At 61.8% G+C, this 16,530-nt stretch overlaps 1 protein-coding gene across 1 annotated transcript in view; it reads right to left on the bottom strand.

Moving 5' to 3' along the window:
- The window catches only part of STX1A (syntaxin 1A), a 101,038-nt gene that overhangs the window by 8,450 nt on the left and 76,058 nt on the right, over positions 1–16,530 (bottom strand). Inside the window, exon 6 of the mRNA XM_075440048.1 lies at positions 7,643–7,751. Coding sequence (XP_075296163.1) covers positions 7,643–7,751 — 109 coding nt within the window. The remainder of the gene's footprint in view (positions 1–7,642; positions 7,752–16,530) is intronic.

Consider the following 16,530-nt stretch of genomic DNA (forward strand, 5'->3'; position numbering starts at 1 on the left):
CTGTGAGCCCTCCCCGGCTCCTGGCAGCCTGCGCCGGACCTGGGAACGGGCAAGGCAGCGCGGAGCGGGCCGGAGGGCCGGCGGCGGAGCGGAGCTGTGACAGCGCGCGAGCAGAGGGGCTGCGAAGGCGCCTGGCGTTCCAGAGGCGAGACCTGAGCCTGTGCCATCCCCGCTGCGTCACGCGGGGCTGGGTCCCGGGCAGCAACGTGGAACGGTGACGGACAGGCGGCACAAGAGAAGAAGACCTTTGCTAGGGTGTCCAAAAAGCAGTTAGAAGAGAAATAGAAAATGAAAAAAAAGAACAAGAGAAGAAACAGTGGCCAGAAGGGAAAAATGGAAAGTCCTTAAAATTCTTTTTTTCTTCTGTTGGTTCTCTTGAAATGAAATACTTTCTCTGCAAGTTAACTGCCCACGGCCAGGAAGGAATTCCTCTATTATTTATGTGATCTCATAATCTATAAAGCTGATGGGATTTGTATTTTAATGACTGGCAGAAACGGCTCCGTGTCCCTGCGAGCATGGCCCCGCTGGCTCTCGCAGCAGCAGCCCAGGGCACAGACCCCACGGGAGCTCCCGGCACAGCCAGGGCTGTCGGCCGGGCGCCCGGGACGGGCAGACCGGGACGGACGGCAAGAGAGAAAAAGGGGCTGAGCTCGGTCCCGCTGTGCTGGCAGGGTAACGAGACGGGTCCTAGGCCACGCTCCAGGCCACAGCCAGCTCCCTGAGACCACGCACTGGGCAGAGGGGGCACAGCGATGCAGGGAAGGAGGAGCGGAGGGCAGCGGGGCAGCGCCAGCACGTCTCCGGCCGCGGGCTCTCCCAGCAGCGGTTCTACTGCTGTAACTGGTGGGGACACGCAAGCTGCCTCCAACGGACACGAGGAGCCCCCGACGAGCTGGTTTGCCTCCATGGCACCCAGGGCCGGAGGGAGGGACGCGGCCGAGTGGCTCAGCAGGGAGCCCGACACACAGCCCATCGCTTCTCCTCTGCAGACGGAGCACGTCTTCAAATCCAGTGGTGTGCTGCGAGGAGACCAAACAATCCACGGAGCAGCCCTTAAGAACATCTTTAAAAAGCACAACAAAGCTTCTAAAAAAGAAGAAAAGGGGCATGTCCAACGCAGCAGAGAGATGACCCACGTGTGAGACACTGGCACCAAGAACCAGAGAGTGAGGAGCTGCAGCCTGCTCCTCCACGCCCGGTCTGCAGCCCCAAGAGCAGCAGCCGGAGGCAGAGGACAGGGATCCCATCCCGCGGCAGAAACCGTCCCTTCGCAGGGCAGGAGCGGGGATCCTCTGGGGCTGGGGGCTGAGCCAGGAGCCAGCACGGCCCTGGCACATCCAGGGCCCTCACCAAGCTGGCACCCACCCCACCGCACATGAGCGGGGTGCTGAGGATGGTGGCCAGCAGCAGGGCCAGAGAACAAGCTGTGAAATCAGGTCTGGGGTAGATCCAAAGAGTCCTGTCGGGAGCAACAGGAGATGGGGCTGGAGACAGGACTGGAGACAACACTGCAATGTAGGGCCAGGGTCCTTCCAGAAGACATGGCTAGAAAGGACAGGGGACACTGGCACAGGTTGCCCAGAGAAGCTGTGGCTGCCCCATCCCTGGCAGTGTCCAAGGCCAGGCTGGACGGGGCTCTGAGCACCCTGGGCTGGGGGAAGGGGTCCCTGCCCATGGCAGGGGGTTGGAACTGGATGGTCTTTGAAGGTCTCTGCCGACCCGAACCACTCTGCGAGGCCACGATCGCATAACGTGACTACAACAAAGCTCCAAAGTCCCAGCAGGTCTTGAGCACCAACCGGAGCCCACCATGGGAACAAGGCCAGAGTCGGGGCTGAAGGCACCTCCGCAGCACAGCTCAGATACGGGCTGGGTGGCCCAGACCTGATCTCACCCAGCTCCTGGACCACGGGCAGAGGTGGAAGTCCCACAGGAGGCTGGCCTAGACAACCAAGACCTGTTGGTGCCCCGAAAGCCCTGAGCAGCTGCTGCTTTGCAGCAAGAGAACAACCTGACCCCTCTGCGCCCCGTGTGAGCTCATAGCTGCAGGTGGGGGCTGAACTCCACCAACTGCGCGCTCATGGGTCTGCAGAGCTGCACAACACCAACGTCCCCATGGGCCGATCACCCTCCCCACCTTCCCCAGCTCCGGGCAAGGGCCCACAGCCCGTTTGCAGCCACTGGTACCTGTCTTAGGGTGACAGAGCATCACTCCCACCTTGCCAGCCCTTCCTGCCCATTGACTCTGGAGCAGCTCTGCGGAGAGGGACTGGGAGTGCTGGGGGACGACAGGGTGACCATGAGCCAGCAGCGTGCCCTGGCTGCCAAGAAGGCCAATGGGATCCTGGGGTGCATCAAGAGGAGTGTGGGCAGCAGGGCAAGGGAGGTTCTCCTTCCCCTCTGCTCTGCCCTGGGGAGGTCCCATCTGCAGTGCTGTGTCCAGTGCTGGGCTCCCCAGTTCAAGAAAGATGAGGAGCTACTGGAGAGAGTCCAGCGGAGGGCTACGAGGATGAGGAGGGGACTGGAGCATCTCTCCTACAAGGAGAGGCTGAGGGAGCTGGGCTTGTTCAGCCTGGAGAAGAGAAGGCTGAGAGGGGACCTTCGAAATGCCTCTAAATATCTGCAGGGTGGGGGTCAGGAGGACGGGGCCAGACTCTGTCCAGTGGTGCCCAGCGACAGGACAAGGGGCAACGGGCACAAACTGAAGCAGAGGAAGCTCCAGCTGAACATGAGGAAGAACTTCTTCCCTCTGAGGGTGACGGAGCCCTGGCCCAGGCTGCCCAGGGAGGTTGTGGAGTCTCCTTCTCTGGAGATATTCCAGCCCCGCCTGGCCGCGGTGCTGTGCAGCCTGCTCTGGGTGACCCTGCTTGGGCAGGGGGTTGGGCTGGGTGACCCACAGAGGGCCCTGCCAACCCCGACCATTCTGGGATTCTGTAACTCCTCACTCTCAGCTGAAACAGCCCTGGTTCCAGGAAGGGAGAACAAGGCCTCGGACAGCACAGCTTTGCAAATCCTCCTGTTGACTGCGCTCAGCTCCAAGCGGTCGCTGGCAGTGCCAAGGATGAGCCTGCCAGGCATGGAGCATCAAGAGCTGCTTGCTCTGCCCAGTTCAAGCCCCGAGGGCCAGCAGTGGGATCAGCACCAGGAGATGCCGTGTCTCTCGCAGGTGGAGGTGGGATGGGGTGCAGGATACGTGTTCTCATCCTGGCTCCCACCACCTCCTCGCTGCCCCGTTCCCCTCTTGCAGAGCACAGAGCCGGTGAGGCGAAGGATGAGAGCAAAGCCATCCCATGGATTAACAACCAGCCAGCCAGCACAGGCTTGGCCAAAGGCCACCGCTGGTCAAGAAGAGCTTGCTTTAATGCCGAGCCAAAGCACGAGGTCCGGAGGCTGCACCTCGCCCACGCCATCCAGCACAGCGCTTGCCAGAGCCGTATAACCAACTGCAGGAGCCCAGAGGACTTCCCAAGGAGCCCACCGCCTTCTGGCCAGGTTTCCTGGGTTGGGAAGGCTGTCATTAGCTCCTCAACAGCAACAAAATCAGATGAAAGTGTGCTCGATACTTGGTTGATCTGGTGCCCACATCCCCACAGAGCCACCAATGGGGATGGAAGGACTGAGTCCATGCGAGGTGCCCCCAACGGGAGAAGAGCCTGGGGGAAAGCCCCTGCCCTAAAACTTGGCCAAACACTGGGGAATCATGAAAACTGGTCCTCTGCCTCACAGAGAGCTCCAGACTACATCTGCCTCTGACTTGGCACCTCTAGAAGTTAAAGTTTCCCGGAGAGCAGAAGCTCTGCCAGCGAGCAAAGCAGCACAGAGCATTGAGCAGCAAACTCAGCCCTGAGCTGGCAAGGAGAGCACGGCGAGCGGCGAGGCACAGGTCACGGTGCGGCAGGGCTGTCAGAGGCTCTGCGGCAGGCAGAGACACGAAGCTGCCGAGGAGACTTCCCACCTCCAGGCCACCGCGCAGTCCCTGGTGTGACCGTCCCGGCTGGACGGCGTGACCGTCCCCATTGGGCAGCGCCCAGGGGGCAGCAGCAGGAGCAGCTCCATCGGGTGCGCAGGACCATGGGCAAGCTCCCAGGGAAGCCTCTGGTGCCACAGCCCCCACCCATCACCCAGCTGATGCCGAACGCCAGTTTGCCCAGTTCTGCGCTAGGGAAGACTTTGGGCACCTTGGGGTGGCAGAAGCCACACACGCCGCGGTGGAATCAGCCGTCAGGGCTCAGCGGTGCTCCCCCGGCTCGCAGCATCCCTGCTCCCGGTGGCACGGCTGCACGGGCACCCACAGAGCAATGGCTCAGGCTGGAGACACTGAGCACAAGGCACCTTCCCCACGCTGGGATCCTCTGTCTGCATCCGGCTTTCCAGCTCTCCTTAGGCACCAATCCATACGGCTCGCGGAGAGACGGATAACGCTGCCCCGTCCACCCGGGAACAGGTCCAAGTGACCCGACCCCCCCAGCTGCCCCCCAGCTCAGACGGGTCTGGCACTGCCGGCCGCAGGGCTGGGATGAGCAGACTCCGGCTCCGAAAGCCTCCCGAGCCCGTCACACCCTGCCACCCACCTCCCTGTCCCCAGGACCCCTTCTGCTGGGCCGGTGGAAGCCCGTCACACCCTGCCACTCACCTCCGTGTCCCCCAGGACCCCTTCTGCTGGGCCGGTGGAAGCCCGTCACACCCTGCCACCCACCTCCCTGTCCCCCAGGACCCCTTCTGCTGGGCCGGGGGGCTGCAGGAGCCACCTTCCAGCGCTCTGCAGGCTGGCTGTCACCCAGCGAGGCATTCTCAGCTCCGATAAACCCCGTGGTCATTTCTGAGACGAAAGGAGTCCTGAACACGCCCATCTCAGCAGCGGGGGCTGCGGGACCACCCGGGGGTGCCCAGAGGAGCGGCCGGGGCTGATTAATTCTCGCCGTGCCTCTGGAGACGGCGGATGCTGTATTTTTGGCTCCTCGGTCTCGCACATAACAAAACTGTTCTTCAAAACAAGCAGCGTCTGTGCGGCATCTCCATGGCTTGGAAGCTGCACACCCACCACAGCAAGCTCCTCCAAGCTTCAAATTCAATTTCTCCCGGCAGCAAAACCGAATTAGATTTAAGGTGTCGCTTCTCATAAGGGACAAAAGGGAGAGGAAGAGACGGAAGGCGCGAGCCCTCCCACGGCAGGCAGCGTGGCCGGCGTCCCCGGGGAAGGCAGCTCCCAGCAGCAGAGCCGGGGACACGGCTGGGGCAGGCAGGGTCCAGGCAGAGGACAGCCGCTGAGCAGCCGCCCTCCCGTCACCAGCCCAGGGCGTCCGCGCTTGGGAGCAGAGCGAGGGAGCGCGGCGGGGTGAGGGCAGCCGTTAAGGCTGGGGCAGAAGCAGGGGGAGAGGAGAGGACATCCACATCAGACAGGCTCCCGGGCTCAGCCGCGACGCCTGGGCAGGGTGACGGCGAGGGTGATGAGGCACAACCTGTGGCACGCCCCGACACAGCGGTGCCTGCACAGGGAGCAGGGGCAGAACCTGCGAGCGCCGTGGGGAGCCCCGGGGGGTGGCTGTGGCCCAGGGCAGTGACTCCACATCACCATTTCTTCTGCGACTGTCGTACTTCCAGAGCAAGAAGCAGACGCCGTCAGGACGGGGACACTCGCTGGGCGCTGGGAGCCTCCCCAGAGCAGCTGAGCAGTCCCCGCTCTCGTACTTTCAAGACCCGAGTGATTTACTGGCTTCGCTGTCAGAGCTCCCGGCACTTTCTATCTTTGGATTCATCTGCTGAAAACGCGAGCTGAGGATTTCGTAGAGCTTTGTGCAGCCGCCACATCCCAGCTGAGCTCCGTTCAAAAGAGCCTCCTGAAGAGCCCCGGGAGCAGCGGGGCTGCAGGCGCCGGCCGGGACCTCCGAGCCCTCCGCCCGGGAAGCGCTCCTGACGAGACCTCGGTGAGCTCGCCGCTCCCGACCGGCCTTTCTGCCGGAGGAGATTCTCCACTGTCCCGACAGAGGCACCCGGCTTTCGGAAAGGACTGCGCACAGGACCGCGTGCCTTCCCCGCGCAGACCCCACCCCGCATCTGCTCCACACCCCCGCCCGAAGGCAAAGCAGGGCCCGCGAGGACACCTCCCCGCACCCAGCCACCGCACACGGCGAGTTCCGGGCAGCCTCCTCCCTGCACCCGCCAACAGCCCGGCACGATGGACACCGTGAAGGCAAGCAGAATTTAACACCTTTGCACAACTTAAGCCAAGCGGCAGAGTCCTTCCAAAATCTGGGAGCAGAAGAATAAGATGAAGGTTTCTTTCAGGTCTGCAGACAATCAAGGACCTGGTTAAGTCCTTTCAAATCTTGTCCTCTCTTAGCAGGGAGGCACAGGGATGCCTGAAGTGCCAGCTGACATTACGAGCCACCCCTGTGGCTGGGTGTCACCTAGAGAAGGCCGTTAGCTGACGAGTGAGACGGTCAGCTGGAGCAGGGACACACTCAGCACCCCGCGTTACCTTACGTGTCCGGCTCTTGCTGAGCCTCCCGCCAGCCAACCCTTCCATTCAGCCAGTGGGAGACCTTTCTGTAATTATTACACATCATGAAGACTGATCTTAACAGAGCAAAGGCGTGCACAGCCACGTCTCCTTCCAGCCCTCAACAGAAGCTACCAAACCCCCCTGGCACCCGGCTTCCCAGGCACCTGCAGCTCCCGAAGGACATCCCCACGGTGACCTTCAAGGACACCGTTCGGACTCAGAGGTCTCCTGCCTTACTATTCACACCGAGCTGTGAAAGGGAAGAAAAGCACCCATTTCTTTGAGCAGAACAAATGACCAGGCTTCGGACTCTTCCATTCTGAGCATCAACACCCACGACACCGCTCTGACAATGGGATTATCGCAAAAATCTCTTTCAATCTCTGCACGCCCTGACTTCTCCCTTGCTTGCTCGCTCCCCTGATTGCGGTGGTGGTACGGTTCCTCTTTGCTGCGAGATGACCACGTTTCTCTGAGACTAACCAGGTATCTCTGACTGCCCAGAAGAACCACCATGGCTTTATGGACAGGAAGGACCAGGCGTCCCCTCTGCTCCGGGCTCCGGGTGCTGCAGGGCCAGCTTGGTGCCAGGGTGGTGGCAGCCTCAGAGGTGTCACCGGGGCCCACCGTTGGCCAGCAGACACCACCACCGCTGCCAAGAGTCATCAGGGTCCTGGATCCAGGGAGCTGCCTGAGGCGGGCGCTGAGGCTCGTGCTCCTCCCGCGCCACGGGCAGCCACGTCAGCGGCAAGGACCCCATCCCCAGAGCTCACCCCTCTGGTTTTCTATCGCATCCGGCTCACCCACAGTGAAAAGCACCCAGAGGACAGGCAAGGTGACAGCGGGCATCAGGAGTTCCCCCTAGCTTCAAAATGAGCTGCAAACATGGAAGAAACTTCCCTCCCTGTGCTCTGGGCGCTCTCTGTGCAGCGTTTAAGAAAATCTGGCGGGAGTTTTTGCGCTTCGTGGATGCCCGTTGCTGGCTGGGGTTTGACACCGGAACGCAAGGTGCCACCACGTGTCTGTCCCCCAGCAGGGGCCGCGTCCCGGCTGCTCCAACCCGGCGAGAACCGGTGCAGGATGAGGCCCCGCGGCACGCACAGCCCCGCTGCGCTCCCCCGCCGCAGTTTTACTCACTGATCTCCAGCTGCCGCTGAATCCTGCCCTTGCAGCGCTCCCGGTAGTCCGTCTGCGTGGCGTTGTACTCGGACATCACCTCCACGAACTTGCGCGACAGCGTCGAGTGCTGTGGGGGGCGAGGAAGAGAGAGCAGGGGTGAGGGTCTCACAGGGGGGAGAGACCTGCTGCCCCCGAGCATCCACGCAGCCACAGCCAAGGCCACGACGGTGCCCGGGGCCAAGCCCTGCCGCTGCCGCCACGCTGCCGGGCTGTGCCGGACCCAGCACGGGCGCGGGGTGGACCCGCGGTGGGCGCTGAGCGGTGCCGGAGCTGGGCAGGACGGTCTGGGGGGACCCCGCGTCCCCCACCACCGACCCTCCCGCCTGGCGGGGGGACCCTGGGGACCGGGGCTTGCAGGCTGGGCCAGGGGCACCGGGGATGCCCAGGGCAGCCGTCCCCACTCTGCAAGCGCGGTCCCACAGTGCAGGGGTCTCCTTTCCCGCCCCAACCCGAGCGCTGCCAGCCCAGGGCGGGTGGTGCGGCGGAGCTGTCGGCCCCGGCATGCAGAGCACCCTCAGCTCGCCACGCTGCGTTCCCTTCTCCGGGAAATGCGCCAGAAAACGTTGGAACTACACCCGGCCGGCATCCAGCTGAACACGCTGACCCCCTCAGCGCTGGCTGCTGCCCCGAGGGAAGCTCCCCCCATGGGAGCACCCACACCGGGCTCTGACTCGCTGTCTGACCTTGCTGCCAGGCTGAGCGCAGCAAACAGCCCCAGGGAGCACAGAATCACAGAGCAGGGCGGGCTGGATGGGACCTCTAAAGGCCCACCTAGCCCAACCCCCCTGCAATTAGCAGGGACATCTTCACCTGGACCAGGTTGCTCAGAGCCCAGTCCAGCCTGGCCTTGAACGTTAAGATGTGCCAGGAAGATCACGACAGAGCATCACGTGCATCCTCCATCCAAACGCCTTCGTCTCTTGAACGAGCCCTTTCCCCAGTACGCCAAAAAGCGAGTTCCAGAGGACCATGGGCTCACGGAACGGTCTGGGTTGGAAGGGACCCTCAAAGATCGCCCAGCTCAACCCCCTGCCATGGGCAGGGACACCTTCCACTGCATCAGGCTGCCAGAACCTAAAAGCCTTTGGACTGCTCTCCCACCTCTTCTCCACCGGGCTGAAAGCCTCTCGTTCCAGAGAAGGCCAACCTGGAACACGAGCCTCGAGCGAAGCCATGGCCAGAAACGCTTGTGTGCTTCTTCCCCCGTGCAGCAGAGGTGACAGCATGTGAGTGACGGCCACGTCTCACACCCTCGCCCTGGGCACGCAGCGTCGCAGGCACCTGCGAGGGGGGCTCAGCCGACGGCACCGCTGCGGGGGGAAGCAGCCTGTGGCACCCACCCTCACCCCGCACACGGCTGCTGCAGCCCAGCCCGGGGAGCCACAGCAACAGGAGAGGTGGAGAAATGGTGGAAGGTGAGAGAAGGTGATGGAAAACAGGTAGGGAAGGAGGCTACCCAGCAAGGATCAGAGAGAAGATACGGGGAGACTGGATCGGAAAGAAGATGTGCAGAGACTGAGACGATGAAGAAACCCCCGATGAGCGTACCCCTGGGACTTCCAGGGCCACCAGCACAGTCTCAGCTCACCCTTGGAGAGCCACAGCTCGGAGAGCTGCAGGGCTGTCCCCAGCCCTGCTGAGCCGGGGCCGCCACGGAGCCTCCTCGCAGGCGGGAGCATCTCCGCAGGGTCGGACGTGCCTGCCGCGCACCGGCACGCCGACGGCCCCACCACGTCTGGGTGCACCCAGAGCAGCTCTGGCCAACACAGCCCTGCCTCCGCGAGACGGCACTGGAGAGAGAATCACAGAATCCCAGCCTGGCAGGGGTTGGCAGGGCCCTCTGTGGGTCACCCAGCCCAACCCCCTGCCCAAGCAGGGTCACCCAGAGCAGCTGCACAGCACCGCGTCCAGGCGGGGCTGGAATATCTCCAGAGAAGGAGACTCCACAGCCTCCCTGGGCAGCCTGGGCCAGGGCTCCGTCACCCTCAGAGGGAAGTTCTTCCTCGGGTTCAGCTGGAGCTTCCTCTGCTTCAGTTTGTGCCCGTTGCCCCTTGTCCTGTCGCTGGGCACCATTGGAAAGAGTCTGGCCCCGTCCTCCTGACCCCCACCCTGCAGATATTTAGAGGCATTTCGAAGGTCCCCTCTCAGCCTTCTCTTCTCCAGGCTGAACAAGCCCAGCTCCCTCAGCCTCTCCTCATAGGAGAGATGCTCCAGTCCCCTCCTCATCCTCGTAGCCCTCCGCTGGACTCTCTCCAGTAGCTCCTCATCTTTCTTGAACTGGGGAGCCCAGCACTGGACCCAGCACTGCAGATGGGGCCTCCCCAGGGCAGAGCAGAGGGGGAGGAGAACCTCCCTCGCCCTGCTGCCCACACTCCTCGTAATGCACCCCAGGATCCCATTGGCCTTCTTGGCACCCAGGGCACGCTGCTGGCTCATGGTCAACTTGTCATTCACCAGCACTCCCAGTCCCGCTCCGCAGAGCTGCTCTCCAGCAGGTCCGCCCCAGCCTGTACTGATGCCTGGGGAACGTCCCGCAGACACACTCGCGCTTGCTCTGCAGCTCTTCTGAGCGATTACGGCAGCGCCTCGGCCTCAGCTCACCGCACTCCTCCTCTGCCAGCAAACCCCGCATGAAGCCCCCGGCAGGCTCTGCTCGAGGCGCCCGGCCCAAAGCGGGGCCAGAACAGCTCCGGAGCATCACGGCTTGAAACCTGGCAAAGCCGTGAGCTGTCTGCTGAGCCGCTCTTCTTCTGCCTTTTCAAAATTATTTTCCTAAAATCCAGTTCATTCTCGTTCCACTGAAAAGTACCAACGCACGCTGGGTGCTGCGTGGTGCCCCGTTCTGCTAACCAGCACGCCACGCCATGCCACTTCCACTGCAGCTGTTATTTAACTTGGAATTTTTTTGTCAGATTGTTATTTTGTGTTCCCGTGGGTGTCACATGTGTCTACAAACTGCGTCCGATTTTTGAAGGAACCCAGAGTTTCATGCAAGGTAGGCTAGGAAAAGCATTTTAAATGTCTTTCAGTCATTAAATAAAACCACTTGAACATTCAGAGTAAATAAAAAGCATATCAAAATACACCTTGCATTCAAAAGAAATTCATTAAATATCAAATATTAACTAATGGTAGGAAATGGGGTTGCACCATCTGGGGCCAGCGACTCTGGACTCCCCAAACGTGGGGAACGCAGCTGCACCACCAAGCCGAATGTCCAAAGAGCTTGCACAGCTCTGGGCACCCACGGGGGGCTCCGCACCCCCCAGGGACACACTGAAACCTGCGCTCTCGCCCTTCAACGTTCTTTGTGAAGAGCGAGACGTTTCCGAGGTGCTCATCGCTCCTGAGCCTGCCGAGGTTACGGGGGGCAGAGATCCCACCTCTGAGCTCCCACCGGCTGCGCTGGTTTCGGCGTTCGAGCTAGTCCAAGCGAGGTGAACACTTCCACCGCGCCAGCCAGACCAACCAAGGCCAGAAGCTACCAGAGCTCAAGCTATTCGGAATCACAAGGACCGAAAGTACCGACATTTGGAGAACGTAAATGGCAGCTTTAGCTCTGTGACGAGCTCAAAACGCGGTACCAAGAGAAACACGGGACGGCTGGGAACCTGCATCGCCCGGCAACGCTCTGGGCTGGGGATGCCCTGGGGAGCGGCAGCCCCGAAGCCCCCCGCACCCTCCTGCTGCTGGCGAGCTGGCGGAGGCAGGGTGCCGCAGACAGACTGCTGCTGTGACACGGGGACAGACAGAGCGCGCTTAACGGAACCGATTCAGAACGTGAAAACGACCGTTCCTCGGTGCAGAAGCAGCCCAGGAGCCAGGCTGGGACCAGTTTGTTGTGGGCTTGTGGAGTGTGGGACAGTCACGGAGGGACGGACTCGTGCTCCCGTGGAAAAGGCCAGCACCATCGTCTGCCCTCGGACGTGGCTGGAGGAGCAGCCCTGCCCGATGCGCTCACACCAACCTCCCTGCCTTGCTGGCTCCACCGCAGCCCAGCCACGGCCCTGGGGTAAGACAAAGCCGCTCCTGTGAAAGCTCCAGGTCTGATGAGGCTCTTCAGGCTGGAGATGACAACAGCAATGACCAGCTGCACAGGCAGGAGGAGAGCAGGGAACAGTGCGCGCCCCGAGTTCAAGGCCTTCGACACCAACCTCCGCAGTATCCTTACAGCCATTTTGATAGGACACGGGTTGGACAAGGCTGGTGGAAAATCGTCTGGACTGCCAGGTTGTGATCAGCAATACAAGGTCCAACCGGTGCCCAGTTCCTAATGGTAACCCCTCAGCGAGTGATGCTGAGGCTGAAAAAGCCGTTAAACATCTTCACCGGTAAGCTGGGATGGCGGGGTGGAGTGTACTTTCAGGAGGTTTGCAGAAGACACCAAGCAGGGGGAGCGATGGAAGACAGAGGAACAGTCTGGAGGAAGAGGCTGAAGGAACCCCATGAAGCTCAAAGGCAAACGCAGCGTCCTGCGACGGGGTCAGGACGCACACTGCAGGGCGGGCTGGGGGCCAGCTGCCCAGAAAGCCCCCAGAGTCCTCACGGACATCAGGCTGCCCAGGAGTCAGCAGGGCAGGTAAAACTCATCGTGGGCCGGGTGAGCAGGAGGACAGCCAGCGGGGCGAGGACAGGGACTGTCCGCTGAGACCACGACCACAGCGCTGTGCCGGGCTTGGGGCTCCCCAGCGGGAGTGACGCCAGTGAGGCCCCCGAGGGGGTCTGGGCTGGAGCACAGGTCAGGCGAGGACAGGCTGACAGCAGCAGGGTTTGGTCAGCTGAAGGTGACAAAGCTCAGAGGGATTTTACTGCTGCCCACCACAGCCCAGTGGGAGAACGGAGAGAAGCCGAAGGCAGACTCTTCTTGGAGGCGCACAGGGGCAGGACAAGGGATGACCAAGCTGGGAGACATGGAATTCCAGTTAAATATTAAGGGGGAAAGGCATCATAAGGGTGGTCAAACACCGGATGCCTACGGCATCTCCATCCTTCTGGATACAGAGAATGCAGCTGGACGGGGCCATAAGCAACCTGACGCGGCTGGCACTGCTCTGCGGCAGGGGCTGGCATCTCCCACGCTCCCTTCGCACTGACACGCCGTGATCCCACGAGAAGGAAGAGAACTGGGTGCCAGATTGCTGGTTGGGCTGTTGCCCGCTCCCGGATGGCCGGGAGCCCAAGGGGACACCCACGCTGCACGCACAGCCAGCTCCAGCTACAAGGGCTCCATCGCAACGTGGTGCCCCCGCTGAGGATCTGCCCCATGGCATCCAAAATCCAAAATCGCACCAGCAGCGCACGGGGCAGCAGGGCAAAACCAACGCAAGCGAGGGCCAGGGATGCCCCACGCTAATGGTGTGTGCCTCCACGCCCGCTCACCCCACACCGCTCCCCGGCTGGCAGCCACAGCAGTCACGTCGGCTCAGCTCACGCGTCCAGCACGCAGAGCCCAGCAGCGCTGCTCCCCAGCCCCGCCGGAGCCGTCAGCTCCTCTCACCCGCAGCGCGCGGTGCCAAGCAAAGCCAGCAGCGTCACCCCGGGACAGCACGGCTCTGCGCCCGGCTCGCCTCCCGTCCCGCGCACGCCGGCGTGCACAGCGTCGGCATTCCGGGGCAGGCGAGCGGCTGCAGAACCCCGGAGGCAGAGACCACCGAGGTCAGCAGATAAAGCCCCTGCATCGCCCACCTCAGCCTCACAATGCCGGGCTCCAAGCTGCAGCCCGGAGGATCTCCCATCCCCTGACGACCTGCAGAGCCAGGAGAAACGCTAAGGAAGACCCAAAGTGCAAGAAGATGTCCCACTTCCTTGGCTGGCTGGTCCGTGGCTGGGAGAGCTGGGGCTGTGTGGCCTGGAGAAGAGACAGCTCTGCAGAGACCTCACTGCAGCTCTTCAGTACATAAAGGCAGCTCATGAGAAAGATGGAGCAGGACTTCCGACCACGGTCAGCAGGGACAGGACAAGGGGCAGTGGTTCTCAACTGAAAGAGAGTAGATTTGGTTTGGACATTGGGGAGGAATGTTCTACGCTGAGGGTGCTCAGGCCCTGGCACAGCGTGCCCGGAGAAGCTGTGACTGCCCCATCCCTGGCCGGGTTTCAAGGCCAGGTTGGACGGGGCTGGGAGCAGCCTGGGCCGGTGGAAGGGGTCCCTGCCACGGCAGGGGTTGGGCTGGATGGGCCTTGAAGGTCCCTGCCAACCCAGACCATTTCGTAACTCTGTGGTGGAGCAGAGCCCCGAATCCCGCTCTCCCACATGCCAGGATGATGTCCGACCCACAGAGCTTCAACACAGAGCAAATCTAAACCTTGCTCAAACTCACAGCCCTGGGCTACACAGCACCAATTTGTGGCCACCTCTAGTTCCTTCAGACTCTGCAGAAGTGATGGGAAACACGGGCGCACCGCAGCCGACACCAGGGACGGCCACCTTCAGCTGCCCCCTCCCTGCCGCGGCCACTGGCACCCGCAGTCGAGACGGCGACCGGGTCCTGCCAGGCACGGCACTGAGCACCGCAGCCCGGCTGGCGGCACACAGCAGTGTCTCTGGAGGGGTAAAGGCAGCGGTTTTCTGTCTGGGAAGAGATCTGCTGGCTCCCTCGACGCTGCCCAGGGAGAGCAGAGCTCTGCCCACGGCAGGATCCCTCCGGGAGGGTCAGCAGAGCCGGCGTGCAGAGGGACGTGCTGCTGTCCTGCTCTGCTGCGTGACGCTGCACCACCGTCTGCTTTGCCCCAGCGCTTCTCCTTCCCCTTGCTCTGGAGACAAGCCTTCCTCCTGCCAGTTCTGCCGGGGACGGCTCCCCAGTGCCCCCGGCCCAGCCGCGACAGCAGGGCCGGGAGGACGCAGGCTCCGAGCTGGGAGCCGTCTCTGCAGAGGTGACCCGATAACGTCACCACGGTATTGATCCGGCACCGGCTGCGGCACGGCAGAGCAGACTGCACGGGTGGCTTCCCAGACTGGAAAGGAGATAAACTACAGCCACCAAAACTCCTCTGGCTTCACTGCCGAGCGCTTAGAGCAGGCAGGACTTGTACTGAGCTGCATTTGTGCGTAAACCCCCAGGAGAGCAGCAGACCCACGCCGGGATCCCCACCCCGGGGTGCTGAAGAGCAACACTGGCAGCTCCTGTTGCCCTTCTCAGTTTAACGGCGTGCTAAAACAGAATCCTTGCTGCAGAACAAGGCCTTGCTCCTCTGCTCTGAGACATCTCATTTCCATTCACATCCCCCAGTACGACCAGCAAGGACCAGGCACTGGAGCTCGCCCCACAGCAATGGAGCAGCAGATTCCACTGCTGGAGCAAGGACCACATCTTGCCGGGTGCTGGATCACCAGCAGGTTGGCCAACCCGCAGTAAAAACTACACGGCAACCCTGTATGGTGGGGCCTTCAGCCCAGAGAAGGCTGATTTTAAGAAGAAGCTGCGATGGCGAGACCCCCGTGACAGGCTCTCAGCCCTGCCCCGACCCCGCAGCCATCCCGTGGGCGCCCGGGACCCGCCGTGCATGTCCTCAGCACGGCCCCTCGCAACGCAGATGGTTGGCCTGGCTGCCACAGCGTGATTTCCCCAGGGAAACGTCTCCAGCCGGGCTGAGCTGGAACCACGTGGGCCCGTGGCCAAGCCAGGATGGACAAGGCTGCTTCAAACAGAGACCAGAGCCGGAGAAGCTCAGCACCAGAGTGCTGCAACCGAGCTGGCAAAGCTCAGCGTGAGAGTGCACTGAGCAGGAAGGCGACGAATCCAATAAAAATAAATCTAAAATAAAGCTGCCTTCACTCCCTCCTTGATTCGCTCGTTTTCTCCTGCCTCAAACTCACAAGCACTGCAAGATGGACAGCCAGCAGTGCTGGTGTGGGACACGTCCGACAAGTCCCCCCATCTCCTGGGTTCTTTGCGACTGGTGGCCACAGTGGGGCTCGGGACGCACCGTCTGTGCCGGGCAGGGCTGCCAGCAGCACCGCTCTGCCACCCACCGACCTGCCCTGCCCCAGGGCCACCAGGCAGCACAGCAGAGTTACCATTATGGAATGATTTAAATTGCATGGAACCTTCAGAAGCCCTCTCACCTCCTGGAGTAAGCTGGCCAACGGTTTTCCACCCTCAGCCTTCTTAGAAGTTGCATGCATACATGCTGGTATCTCGATGGCCTTTTGGATTAGATGCCACCAACCCACGCCAGACTTGTGTCCCTTCTTCTGCCATTCCCTCAGCTGCTTCCACGTAAACGCTTCCATCCAATTTCACACAGAATCACAGTTAGGGGTTGGCAGGGCCCTCTGTGGGTCACCCAGCCCAACCCCCTGCCCAAGCAGGGTCACCCACAGCAGCTGCACAGCACCGTGTCCAGGCGGGGCTGGAATATCTCCAGAGAAGGAGACTCCACAGCCTCCCTGGGCAGCCTGGGCCAGGGCTCCGTCACCCTCAGAGGGAAGAAGTTCTTCCTCGGGTTCAGCTGGAGCTTCCTCTGCTTCAGTTTGTGCCCGTTGCCCCTTGTCCTGTTGCTGGGCACCACTGGAAAGAGCTTGGCCCCATCCTCCTGACCCCTACCCTGCAGATATTTATAAGCATTTATTAGGTCCCCTCGCAGCCTTCTCTTCTCCAGGCTGAACAAGCCCAGCTCCCTCAGCCTCTCCTCGTAGGGGAGATGTTCCAGTCCCCTCCTCATCCTCGTAGCCCTCCACTGGACTCTCTCCAGTAGCTCCTCATCTTTCTTGAAGTGGGGAGCCCAGAAGCGTGTGCTATTTTCACAAAGTACACATTATTTAGGAACTCAAGCCCCGGTTTCAGAAGCAGCTGGAGACCATGGGTAACCTTGTCTTACGAGACCTCAGGCCATCAGCAGTCCAAGGC

Source organism: Opisthocomus hoazin, chromosome 20 (genome assembly GCF_030867145.1).
Source record: "Opisthocomus hoazin isolate bOpiHoa1 chromosome 20, bOpiHoa1.hap1, whole genome shotgun sequence".
Lineage (NCBI taxonomy): Eukaryota > Metazoa > Chordata > Aves > Opisthocomiformes > Opisthocomidae > Opisthocomus > Opisthocomus hoazin.